This window comes from Schistocerca nitens, chromosome 10, assembly GCF_023898315.1.
Source record: "Schistocerca nitens isolate TAMUIC-IGC-003100 chromosome 10, iqSchNite1.1, whole genome shotgun sequence".
In the NCBI taxonomy this organism is placed as follows: Eukaryota; Metazoa; Arthropoda; class Insecta; order Orthoptera; family Acrididae; genus Schistocerca; species Schistocerca nitens.
The window spans coordinates 78,960,045-78,974,349 of record NC_064623.1 but is presented as its reverse complement, the minus strand read 5'-3'; the positions used below and the strand labels follow the sequence as shown (position 1 = coordinate 78,974,349).

The 14,305-nt window shown below is 37.7% G+C and overlaps 1 protein-coding gene across 1 annotated transcript in view; it reads left to right on the top strand.

Annotated features, from left to right (window-relative positions):
• LOC126210206 (nuclear RNA export factor 1-like) overlaps positions 1 to 14,305 on the top strand; it is a 194,203-nt gene that overhangs the window by 164,738 nt on the left and 15,160 nt on the right. Inside the window, exon 13 of the mRNA XM_049939386.1 lies at positions 1,882 to 2,052. Coding sequence (XP_049795343.1) covers positions 1,882 to 2,052 — 171 coding nt within the window. The remainder of the gene's footprint in view (positions 1 to 1,881; positions 2,053 to 14,305) is intronic.

Here is a 14,305-nt window from a genome sequence, read left to right as displayed (position 1 = left end):
ACCAATTTCCCATCTGCCAAAAAATTCAAAACCATAATTTTAGGCAAAAAATCATGGCCTCGATGTTTTGGAACTGAAAAGGCATCAATTTGGTCAAATTTCTGCCTCAGGGTGGAGATCATCAATGCAAAACAATATTGTGAGACCCTAAAGAAACTCAGACGTGGCATTCAAAACAAAAGGAGGGGAATGCTGATGAGAGGAGTGTCCTCGGTGCACGACATTGCCTGTCCTTGCACAGCCTTAGCCATCATGGTGCTCTTGGACTCATTTGGTTGGGATGTTTTGGATCACTTCTTGACTTGACACCTTTAGGTTATCATCCTTTCATTTCCCTGATGGCAGATATGAGTGGAATTAAATTTTCAACAAACAATTTTTTTTAAGTGTACTTTTTCCATTAAAAAGAAAACTACTACACCTACTTTCTGACCATACCTTTTTCTCTCTCTGTGTGTGTGGGTGTGGGTGGGTGGGTTTCACATTTTCTTTTTTCTGTGCAGTTCCATAGAGTATGAGGTTCTTGCAAATTATCACTTTTTGCAGTATGTTAAGGAGCCCTTTATTTAAATAACTCTTCAGGACCTTACCTCAGTAATACTTATTTTGTACACTCCAATTAGTTCATGAGATAAAACAACCACAATAAGTAAAAGTTCTTTTGTTAATTGCCAACATAAACAAAACACTTGAAACTTGTAGTAAATTGATAGTAATTAAGTAATGTGAGACTGCTGAGAAATAACTAGAGACAGTACCTTATGGTCTGTGGCCATTGGCTTCTACAGACTAGTTAGTGGCAACACACACTGCTTCTCCCTCAGTGCAACAGAAATTTAAGTCCAGTTATGTCGCAAATGTTAGTACTTAACCATTTCCAAAGTTTAAAGATTTATACATCAATTGTGACTAGAGTTATTTGTCACTCTGCAGGTGTGTAAAATATTAAGAAAAGAGTTGTTTGCTCTGTTGCTACTTGTTTAACTGTTTAATGTCTCACAACATTTTGGAATGTGAATGGGAGCATTCAAAGTGTCATGGCAGCACACAGAACTTGTGACAAAAAACTGTCTGCCACTCACAACAGTGGAAGAAAATCTAAATTTGGTTGTAGAGACCATGGAGTAGAGAGTTACCAACAAGCAGTTAAGCATCTGTCTGAACCTTAACAAAAGAGGGCATGTAGAATGTACAAAATATAAACTATTATTCACTGGTAGCAAGTTATATGATCAGATGTGTGTACTTAAACACTGTTCCCAACCACAAAATGTGTCTTATGTATGGAGATAACCAGAGGAAGTTTACAATCCAAACTGATCTCTTCCAACTGTGAAAGCGCTGTGGTGGTTCTACAGTGGTTTAGTTGATAATAATGTGGTTTTCAGTCAGTCGTAAGGATAAGTGATGTGTGAAACCCTTTTAAGTGACAGTGTTCGTTCATTGGTGCTGTCAGAACAACATTTTCTGTGTGCCTTGTATATTTGCACTGTGTGTGCCACGTGAAAGTAATCTCATTCCCTGAAATACAGAAGCAATATACAAAACTGGAGGAATGTGACTTTAATTTTGTACTTCAAACTTCAGTGACCTCTAAAATGTAAATCGGTAAATTTACTAAGAGGAAACAAGAAGCTGTATACAGTTAGAATAATGACTGTGACAATAAAAATGGAGGAACTCCACCTTAAAAACTGAAATAGCAAAACATAGTCATGCCTGTATAACAGATGTGAATGCTGTGCTAAGGAGTGAGATGATATTTGCACAACATATACTTTAGATGTAGACTTTGTGTATTTTCAATGAGATATAACTAGCATTTGGTATTTTTATAATGATGAAAATGAAGTGAAACATTCTGTTTTCTTTCTCCCCCAGCCGAAGATGACCGTACTGACAGTAACAGGTGTCTTCCGGGACATTGCTAAGCAGAAAAGTTCTCATAGACATTTCTCACGCACTTTTGTCCTCCAGAGACGAGAAAATGATGAATATCAAATTACTAATGATATCCTGTATATCTCAAATGCAGCTACACGTGAGGCAGAAGTAAGTAAATCACATAAAATCATTTTTTTAAAAAGTGTAGTATATGTATCCTTATAGAAGTGTTGTCACTTTTATTATTCCAATCATAGGACACACATTTATGAAGAGAGATAGTATGAAATCTGGAGTTTGTAAGTGAGGTGGATGTCTTAAGACTGGAAAGTTTGAAAAATAAATGTGTAAATCACTTAGCAAACAATTTGCAATCCACTCACCTCTTCTTAACACTGCAATGTCACAAAAATATGTCCAGGTTCACACTTTTTAGGCCTGTGTGTGTGATCCCACTATGAGCCTAACAGCACCACAGTCTTTGAGGAACTGTAAATCGACAGATCCAGATCAGCTTTCTGCCCTAATATTACTATAATAAATTTTGGTTTTACATAAACCTCTCTCTTTATCTGCATTATGTGGTTAATAATACTACTGCACTTAGGGAACTACCAAAATCCAGCATCTGTAATTGAAACACTCAACTCTAACAGGATCCCTTCAACATACCCAGCAGTATAAAAAAAGAAAAAGCATTCATAATAGCTCTGAGGATCTCACAATCTCCCTTCAACATCCCAGCAATATATATAAAAAAAGAAAAAGTATTCATAACAGCTCTAAGGAAAGAATGTTTGAAAGCTAAACGAAAATTGGATGATGTAGTTTTCAGAAATTCCCACTTTAAAAAACCAGATAAAGAATGCAGCGCTTCCTCCAGCTAATTATTAGCTCCTTTGTCTTACATGAAACTGCAGCCAAATAATAACACCAGCTGCTGTCATGCTAAAGTGTTGAAGACTGTTTAATCGGACTCATAGCCATCAGTAGTGCTCCAGGTCAGTGTTGCATCAGACCTGCTATCCTGCCTCCTATTTCATGATTTCTGGGCAACTCTCCAAATTTGGTAGACTTTCAGTACTGTGGTTGCAGAACTATTGGCTTGTTTCTTGCTCAAAATCATTCCACTGGTACAGCCCCTCTAAGGCTCATAAATTACTCTCTAGTTTCTGGTTCTGCTGATGTGTCAGCCAGAATAATAAAATGTTGTGCTGTCTCGATGTTACCTTTGCAATCTGTCGGTGAGTTAAGGAGTGTCTCCAGAAAACTGTAGAATTCACTCATTACGCTAATATACGATCTATATCACAGACCGATTTGTCCTTCCCTTGTTCTCAAAAAGTTTTGAGAAAATAGCTCACAGCAGAATAGTGAACCATTTTCTGAATATAATCTATTAACGACAACTCAGTTTGGCTTCTGTTAATATTTCTGTACTGTGCACTCCCACAAACTGAATTGTAGGAAAACTAAACAACAAAAATACCCTGTTGGCATTTTCTGTGAGGTTACTGAGCTCTATGACAGGGTGGATTATAAGATTCTTTAACGGAAACTAAAATGATATGGGATTAAAGATCTTCCCCTCACCTGAATTTAGTGATAATGTAATGACAGGAAACAAATAATCGCATCTGCAGCTGATACGAGGGAATAAAAGTAAATTGAGATGTTCTCAGCCTGCCCCTTTTATTTGTCTACATAAATGTTTTACTAGGGACATCGAACGACTCCTCCAATACGTTAATGTTTGCTGTAGACATCTGAGATAATAGTGGAATGAGCTTTTAACTGGTTCTTGGCCAACACCTTAACCCTTAATGTTGCGAAAACTCATATTAATCCATTCCTGGCAAATAAAACTCACTTTGAGGTACCAGAAATAGATATCAATGGGCAGAAATATTCCAGATGAGCTTCATGTGTGAAGTTCCTCGGTATGTAGATGCATAATGAAGTGGTACAAACAGGCAGATAAGTTAATCAAAAAGTGTAGTTCTGCCTGTTTTACGTTCATAAACTGGAACTGTCATAGTGTTTTGACCTGCAGGCAATATTCCTAGCATATGTGACACATTTGCACTCATTTCTCTCCCGCGGCATAACCTTCTGGGACATTGCAAGGTGAAAAAAGTGTTTTTCCTATAGAAATATGCAGTAAGAATATTGTGTAAAGTTGATCACTCCCTAATGGTTAATAAAAAGACCGAATTTAGGGTGAATGCTGCCTCATTAGCCACTCTTCCTACAATACGAGGTGCATTCAAGTTCTAAGGCCTCCAATTTTTTTTCTCCGGACTGGAAAGAGACAGAAACATGCGCATTGTTTTAAAATGAGGCCGTGTTCATTGTCAATACGTCCCAGAGATGGCAGCACCGTACAGCAGATGGAATTTTACCGCCAGCGGCGAGAATGAAAACTGTTTTAAACACTTAAAATGGCAACGTTTTCCTTACTTGAACAGCGTGCAATCATTTGTTTTCTGAATTTGCGTGGTGTGAAACCAATTGAAATTCATCGACAGTTGAAGGAGACATGTGGTGATGGAGTTATGGATGTGTCGAAAGTGTGTTCGTGGGTGCGACAGTTTAATGAAGGCAGAACATCGTGTGACAACAAACCGAAACAACCTCGGGCTCGCACAAGCCGGTCTGACGACATGATCGAGAAAGTGGAGAGAATTGTTTTGGGGGATCGCCGAATGACTGTTGAACAGATCGCCTCCAGAGTTGGCATTTCTGTGGGTTCTGTGCACACAATCCTGCATGATGACCTGAAAATGCGAAAAGTGTCATCCAGGTGGGTGCCACGAATGCTGACGGACGACCACATGGCTGCCCGTGTGGCATGTTGCCAAGCAATGTTGACGCGCAACGACAGCATGAATGGGACTTTCTTTTCGTCGGTTGTGACAATGGATGAGACGTGAATGCCATTTTTCAATCCAGTAACAAAGCGCCAGTCAGCTCAGTGGAAGCACACAGATTCATCGCCACCACAAAAATATTGGGTAAGTGCTGAAAAAATGATGGTGTCCATGTTCTGGGACAGCAAGGGCGTAATCCTTACCCATTGCGTTCCAAAGGGCACTACGGTAACAGGTGCATCCTACGAAAATGTTTTGAAGAACAAATTCCTTCCTGCACTGCAACAAAAACGTCCGGGAAGGGCTGCGCGTGTGCTGTTTCACCAAGACAATGCACCCGCACATCGAGCTAACGTTACGCAACAGTTTCTTCATGATAACAACTTTGAAGTGATTCCTCATGCTCCCTACTCACCTGACCTGGCTCCTAGTGACTTCTGGCTTTTTCCAACAATGAAAGACACTCTCCGTGGCCGCACATTCACCAGCCGTGCTGCTATTGCCTCAGCGATTTTCCAGTGGTCAAAACAGACTCCTAAAGAAGCCTTCGTCGCTGCCATGGAATCATGGCGTCAGCGTTGTGAAAAATGTGTACGTCTGCAGGGCGATTACGTCGAGAAGTAACGCCAGTTTCATCGATTTCGGGTGAGTAGTTAATTAGAAAAAAAAATCGGAGGCCTTAGAACTTGAATGCACCTTGTATATCTGAATGCTTGGACTCAGGAATGTAATTTCTGTCTATCTTTAATATTTTTATCTGATAGATATGGATTTTACCAGTACCCACAGACTGCTATTAGTTGTTGTAAGGTAAAAATGCTTTGTTGGAAGTAGGGGGTAAACACAGCATCGGAGTCATATAGGAGGTGGAGGAGTAGCTGTAGCGTTTTTGTTCTAACATATAAGGAACAATCAAATGAAAACAGGATAGGTGGGGGAAAAATGGACAAGTCCAAGTAGATCTTGCGCTCTCAAGGTTCCATACAAATTTAATTATTGTTTATAGATGATGATGATAATTTTGTGTGACCGAATTGCCTCTCAGTTTCCAGGCATGTGCTTTCCCCCTAGACCTCCAGGCCTGACATGTTCCTCTACACTCTTAATGAGAGTGTTTGTTAATATAAACGTATGTGATATATTAAATTATTTACACTGCCAAGGAACCATAGATCTTAGTATTTGACATAAATGCCAACTTGATACCTATATCTGTGCCTTTGAAGGAGGAGTGTTAGCAGACATACAGACAGTCAGCAGATGTCAAAAAATATTTTTTTATAAGATATGATTACAAATTAACATTTTTTGAATTTTTCCTTTACTTTTACTGCGAAACTGTTTCTTGTACAATTTCATGACTCTAGATCATTGGGAAGTACACTATAGGTTTTGATGACTGAGTTTGATGGCCGTATCATTTTATTGTGTTTACCTGGCATAAATTTCAACTTGAAAGCAATGAATGGGAAGAATCTTACAGTTTTAATTATTCACTCTACAAATATTGAACTATAGTCCAGATCTTTATAACTGTTCATTACATCAATGTATATATAATCCTTTTTTAAGTATGTATATTTCGCATACAACTGTATGTATCTCAATCTGTAAGTCCATCTACAATCGCATGTAAAATTTAGATAGTAGGTATGTAATTAATAAAACAGAACAGATTGCTTGTTTAGCCCATGAAACATGGCAATTCGATATACTCTAATATTTGGCAATATATACTGTTCAAAATGTTTGCTAATATACTGTTGAAATTCATCATTGTGCACAATTAATGAAAATATGTCTTTCAAATCTTGTTATGGTGCTGAGTGATACTCAATAGTTACCAAATAATGTTTACACTACTGTGGTTGGAAACCCTCTAGGACTGCACTACTTAGAGCTAATCTTGTTATAAGACTGGTACCTTTCCCAACCCCCACCCCAGACTATCCTCCTGGTGGAGGGTATTTGCTGGTTGACTGGAGAATAGTGGTATTCGTCGATTGGACAGAACAGACACCACCAGCTACACCACCCCATACCCTGAAAACAGGTACCTACCCCCTATTGTGGGATGCTGTCAGAAAGTATAGTGCAGTTACCTAGTTCAATTTCCGGAGATAAATGAAACTTGCAACTATTGTACACATGCTTATTCAAAGGTTTCAGAGACAATTGCTCATTTCTGTAGAATGGGGATGGATACAACTTAATAAGTAAATACAGCTACCCCTACCGAACAAAAACCTCATACAACCCATACCATTTCATTAAAAAAAAAGTTACAATGTATAATGCCTTTCCCTGCAGTAATTATTCAAGCTTCATCTACTTTCCCATAAAAAAGTTAGAAATCACCCCACAGCATTTGAGAAAGAGTAAAACAGTCCATTCTACATTTCAAAAGTTTACAAACTTCAAAATTATACAAAATTTTATCTTTTCTGATGATCCAGTAATAGGTCTAGCTCAATATTCTGTATTATCTGGCCATCTAGGACAAGATTTCTATTGATCAAAGACCATAGAAAAGTTAGTTTTATCCACTCACAATTCTTACAATTGCTTTGGGATTCCATGTAATCTTGGACACTGTACATATCCTTATCCTTCCCTGTCTCTGGGTCAGATAAAAACGACTGGTTTGCGTGCAGTGTCTTAATTATTAAGAATGGTCTCTCATATAAAAGGTGAAATTTGCTTATAATTTTTTCACATTTTTCACCATTTCACTGAAACCAAATGGCCCACCTTGTACTGTATGAGTGTACCTTTCTCCCATCTCCTTTTCCTTCTCTCAGCATCTCTCATTAGCAAATCATTCAAATTATTGTTCCATGACTCCTATGTACCAATGTCCTCCTGTGGCCATTCAATCCATTTTGGGAGGGTTTCTCATATATGTTCTCCCTCTATTTCCATTAAGGAAACCCTTGCAACTGAGTGCGCCAACTCACTTAGTACCCTTTCAAATTCTCTCACCATGTCTGCCCATTTTGAATGTGTGCCAAAGCAATAAGTCCAACAAAATCTGCCCAACTCACATAGAATCCTTTTTACTCTGTTACTTTGCGGATGATATTTAGAAATTAATATATGGTTCACACCTTCCCACACCAAAAATTCTTTGAACTGCCTCGCTATGTTCCATTATTCGAAAGCAAATATTTTGGTTTACTCACATTTTTGAAATGATCTCTTAGTTTCATTATACCATTATTTAATGGGTGTAATTTTTTTAGTTTAGCTAAGCATTCCAACACCACAAATATATGTGTCGTTCCTCCCTGGCCTGTAGGCAGTGGATCATAAAAGTGCACGGCCGATATATTCTACAAATTGCATGGAATGCTGGGATACAATGCAGTGTGGATGCCAATAGTTTGTACCCTAACCTTCTGACTTGTCTCACAGGATCTCAGAAGTTTTCTAACTGGGCAATTCATATTCTTAAAGTAGTAAAATTTGTTCATATGCATTATACACTTCTTTGGATTGAAATTTGAATATCCTATATGAACATACCAAGTTATTAAATGAATGCTATTTTATGGGATGCATAGTAACCATCTATGTGAGTTGTATTTCTTATGAAATTAAATAATGTCCAATTTCCAGTTGTCCTTTGTATCACTATCACTATCACTATGACTTTGGCTTAAGGCCTCAATGTATAACCGTGACTGTCCTTGCAGTTCACTTTCTAAGTTTCTACAAAAAAAATTATGTCTTTTTCATATGTATTTACTTTCAGAAAAAAACAGCAAATTTGTCTCCATCCTTTATGAATTGGTATGATTGGAGACATACATAGTTGAGACAGTGAATCGGGTATTACATTACCTTTCCCCTTTACTTATTTAATAGTAAAGTGAAATTCCTGTAGAAAGAGAGCCCATCATGTTAGCTATGTTGAAGTTTGCTCTTTAATAGAAATGTTAATGTACTATGTTCTGTATGTATTACTGTCTCATATCCCTCTAGTAGTTATTTAAATTTCTTGAATATGTACACTACTGACAATGTTTCCTTTTCCATAACACTATGACTTTGTTCATGTTGTGTGAGCATTATACTGGCAAAAAAAAAAAAGGAAAAGAAAAGAAAAGTTACTGGTTTTTGCCCCGATGTGTGATCAGTTACACATTTTTGGAATATGTGAGAGCCCAATTCCTCATCTGCTTCATTTATTTTTGAAAATTCTTCATGACAGTGTATATCCCATCTCCACATTGTGTTCTGTTTTAATAACTTTATCAAACTTGGTACATTAAGCACTGAATTGGCAGTGAATTTTTGTAGAATCATACCATACCTAAAAAGATGTGAATTGTTTTTATTAGTAGGTTCTGGGCACTTCATGTTAGCATTTTATCTGTGTGGATCTGCCCCAATACCAATAGTATTGACGCCAAGAATTTCACCTCTTTTCTATTAACTTACGATTTTGACAATTTAATGGTGACACCTAGGTACCTAATCTCGTAAAAAAAATTCATCCAGTGTTTGCAAGTGTTCTTCCCATGTTGTGGATCTTATAACTATGTCATCAACATTTAGCAACACTTTACTTCCTAAATCGTTTCCCAATTCTTTATCCAAAGCTCTTATAAAAGAGAGACTAGGCGAAATGGTAGCACTTCAAATTGGTACGATCTTCCTTCAAACAGAAATGCCTTATACTTCCGCGAATCTTCGTGCAGGGCAATCTGCCAATAACCTAATATCAGATCCACTGTGCTGATGTATTTTACTCCTTCAAACTTTGCAAGCAGTTTCTCTCTTATGGAGAGTCTATCTCTCTGGCTCTGTTATTCTGTCTACAGTTCATCCCTCCAGCACTATACATACATACATTACCATCTGGTTTTTTAACAGTGACTAGTTGATCGTTATAACAGCTAGACATTTCTGTAACGTTCTTTCAGTTTCTTTTTGTACTAACGACTTCGTCAGTACTGGTATGGAGTAGAGTCTGACATAAAATGGTTTGTGTTGTCTAATCTTCAACCTGCGAACAAAGTCTTTAATAACACCTGCGCATGTTAAAATGCATAATAAAGAAATCATTCTTCCTTTTCCTCAATGCTTAGATTCTTTGATTTGTTGATGTTATCAATCATGCCTGCCTCATTCAAGTGTACCACATCTGAGCCATAACTGGTGCCTGTAATTTTGTTTTAATGTAGTTTCTGTCAATAAAGCGAGTCTTCATCTGCCTGTGTTCCTCTGTGTGAACTGAATGACAGGCAAGTCATCATCTGTTAGAAATTTTAACAATAAGTTGTAGTCATACAAAAAGTCTGTACTTAAAATCATAGGTATATTTAAACATTTTACTACAAACATTACTTGTTGAAATATGTATGTGTTTAATGTAAATTCGATAAATAATTGTGCATTCACCAGTTTGCTTGTCATATCTGTTATTCCAGTTATCTGTATTCCTATGACTGTTAGCTGAAGGAATGCATTTAACAAATTATTTTGCTTTAAGAAATAGTGATTACTACTGATATGTCACTACCAGAGCCTAAAATGACTTCCACAATTATGCACTGTAGAGTGAATGTGAATTTTGATTTCATACATTCTTTTGTTTGTGTATTTCCTTCACGTAGTAAGACATCTTTTACACTATGCCCATAATTGTACCTAATTAAGCTAGGACAAATTTGTTGTGGCTCATTTTCTAGTGCACAAGCCTCTCCTCAGAAGCTTATTAGTTTTCCCTCTCTCTCATACTTGTATTGTCAAATGTGTTATTGTGATAATTTCTGCTGTTCCTGTTTCTATATCTATTCCCTGAATGGTTACAGTCACATCCGTTGTGTACCCTGGTTCCTCCATTCGTAGTACTGTCCCTGGTGGGGCGAGATCCTGTGTTAACATTACTTTGTTCATTATTATTTTGATATTGCTGCCTGGGTGCCATCTTTCTGATTGCCTTTTCATTATGTCCACTTGTTCTAGATATTCCAGTAAGTTGTTCTCTTTTTTCCAGTCCTTCACTAGCAATTTGTCCCAATTCTTGCTTTATTAAGGTGCCAGTCCACAAAATATCTGCACCCGTTCCATGAACAACTGTTGTATCGTTTCAGTCATAGAGGTTCTATTCTCAATTTCTTTTGTGCCCCGTCACTCCAATACTTAGACTTAAATGCTGTTTCGAAATCATTGTAAGTTGTGAATTATTCTGCCCCACTGTTCAGTATTGCCCATCAAATGACTTATTAAAAATCGTACCTTATTAAAATCTGACCAGGAATCAGCAACATGCCTTTAAATGACTTTAGAATTGAAACAGGGTGAATATCGCACAAAGGTGAAAACTTGGTGAATTTATGATTTAATCATTTGCTTAGTGTTGCGGTAAAGTCATCACAGGTATTAGTTACGGTCCTGTTTTTTAATAAGTCTGCTACCTCTTGTCTTAGTTCTTTATTTGTCTCCTCAAGACTCAAAGAGTTATTTCGTGTCACTGCATTTGTGTTTGAACTTAAAATACAACAACTGTTTTTTCAATACATACATATATACATTATTGGTGTAAACTTCTGGTTGTTGATATTTGTTGACAATGTGGCTGGTGCAGAAGACTTTTTCTGCCTTTGACTACTCTGAGCACATCTTCAGCTCTCGTGGAACGGCACGGGACCAGGCAGAATACCTTACACAAATAATAAAATGCACACAACAGAACTTTCCCTTAATAAATCTTCTTACTTAATAATTAAAACTTCGTATTCTAAACAATTATTCTGGATAACAAAAATGCATATAATTTACTAGTGAATCTTGTTCATTTATATTCAAAATTAGTGCAAGATTTCACTTCCACTTAATGAAATTATTCATTTCCGAACTGTGCGTACAAAATACCTGGAAAATCTTACACCCTCACAAATCCTGAAGACAGACATTGGTGACTGTCGATTTGCTTCCGACGAAGAGGTGCGCATTTGGGTACAACAATGATTCTGTAGGCTTCCACAAACATTTCAAACATTTTTACCCAATGCCATTCACCATTTCATCTTGCAGTAGGATAAAAGTATTAACAGTTATGGCAATTACTTTTCAAATAATTAATAGTGTACTTACTTGTTTAGATCTTGTTTTCATTTGACTGCCCTTTACAAGTATATGAAGAAGAGGTAATTACCAGTTTGAGTAGATTAGCACAAGTTGTTATTACATTTCACAGGAGTGACCAGCAGTAGCTGTTCCTGCCTGTTCGTGTATATCTTGATTTGTTCCATAACACTGAATGCCCTCCTTCATGATGGGATTAACAGAACACACTGTGTGATGAACAAAATGAAGTACTGTTATTTCCTAAAAGAATTGTTGACTTATTTCCTGTTGGATCATAGGGCAGCAGTAAAGACCTTCCATCTGGTTCTATTGGCAGCCAAACATTTCACTTCGCTCCATGTTTTACCGGCTTTCAGAGCTTCTTCTTCCACCGTTCTTTTCCATGTCTTTTCAGGCGGTCACGTCTACGTGTTCCTTGTGGGTTCCAATCCAGTGCTGCCTTTTCAACATCTCCTTGTTATTTGCATATTGTGTGACCAATCCACCTCCATTTACTCACCTTTATTTGTTCACGGAGTGGTTTATTTGTTCATGGATTGGTCGCTGGTTTGTCATCTCGAACAATTCGTCATTTGATATAACATCTGGCCACCCCACGCTTATAATTTTCCGAAGACACCCGTTTATGAAGACTTGCAGCTGGTTTACAATCATGTTTGTTACCTTCCATGTTTTGCAACTATACAGGAGGACTGACTTTGCATTGCTATTGAACGGAGACAGCTTGGTTCATCTCGAGATGTTCTTGTTATGTCAGACAGGGTACAATTGTACAGAGGCTCCATTTGCCTTCCATATCTGACTCTTTACATCCTCCTTGGCCCCTACATCTTTACAGATGGAACTTCCTAGATATACAAAGGAGTCTACCTGTTCCAATTCCTTTCCATACACTGTTTGCTTTGCTTGTTTTTTATTTTGCATTCTCATTTCCTTAGTTTTCTGGACATTTATTTTAAGTCTTGCAATTTCTGCTTCCTCTTTCACCTTTCCAACTTTTCTTCCATGTCACGCAATCTTTGCGAGAGCAGACAGCTATCATCAGCAAAGTCAAGGTCTTCAAGCCTGCCTTGCATTCCCCACCAAATACCTCTTCCCCTACCATCAACAACTCTTTTCATTACGCTGTCTAGTACCAACAAGGACAAGGTAGGTGACAGAATACATCCCTGCCTCACCTCAGCATTTGTTTGGATAGAGTCAGTAAGTTTCCCATAGTGTGGCACCCTACATTGATATCCGTCATACATGGCTTTAATAATATTTACTATCATATTCTTCCAAGGTATGCCACATAACTCTCCTATTAAGAGAGTCAAATGCCTTTTCAAAATCAGTAAATGTAAGGTAGTGTGTGTTCTGCCATTCTGGACTCCGCTCAAGTATTATACGCAGTGTGTTGATGAGATCGACACAATTTCTGTGCTCTCTAAACCCAGCTTGCTCGTTTGTCAGTCATGCCTTGACTGAGTCCTTCATATGATTTAGCATAAATCTACAGAGTACTTTACTTGGTAGAGATAGGAAGGTGATGCCTCACCAGTTATTACAGTTGGTAGTATCCCCTTTCTTTGGCATCTTAATAATCAGACCGTCTTTCCAATCCTTTGGCATTTTCTCTTCTGACCATCTCTTCTCAAACAATGGATGCAGTAGATTTACGGTGGTGTCAATGTCTGCTTTTAGCACCTCAGGTGCAATATTGCCCATTCCTGGAGCCTTCCCGTTCTTTATCTGTTTGAGAGCTATTTTAATTTCAGTCTTAGTTGGTGTGTTTACATTGATTCTGTCACTGGCATCTGGAAAATTCCATTGCCTTTCCCTCTCTTCAGGTTTCTCTCTGTTTAAGACTTCAGAATAGTGTTCTCTCCATCTTCTAAGTTGGTCTTCTTCTGTCCTCAACTGTCGACCCTCCTTACTTTTCACAGGTCTGTTCTTGTTGAAACCTTTTTTGGACAACATTTTAGTGATGCGATACAGCTCTTTTGCATCAGCCCTTGCTGTGTCTATCTCTGCTCTCAGAGCTTGCTCATCCATCCACTTTCTCTTATCATTCCTCACACTCCTCTTTATTTGATAGTCAGTAGCTGCATACTCAGCTTGCATTCGAGTTTTCTGCCGTCTTGTTTTACTCATATTTAATTTTGCCTTAATCTCCTTCCTACAGCTGATCAAATTCTATGTACACTCAGACATCCAATCTTTCTTCAAATGATTTTTAAAGCCAATGACCTGTTTGCACACATTGCAATATACGTCCTTAATCTGAGTCCATGTATCATCAACGCTATTTTCATCATTTTCCTGTGCTTCTCGGAGTGCCTCGTAGCAGTTCCTTAGCTCAATACAGAAAGCTTCTTGTTTTGATGTTATTCTAAGTTTTCCCACATCATATTTTTGTTCCGTTGTTTGAACTTTCTATTTGTAGCCATGATTTTTAGTCCAAAATTTGC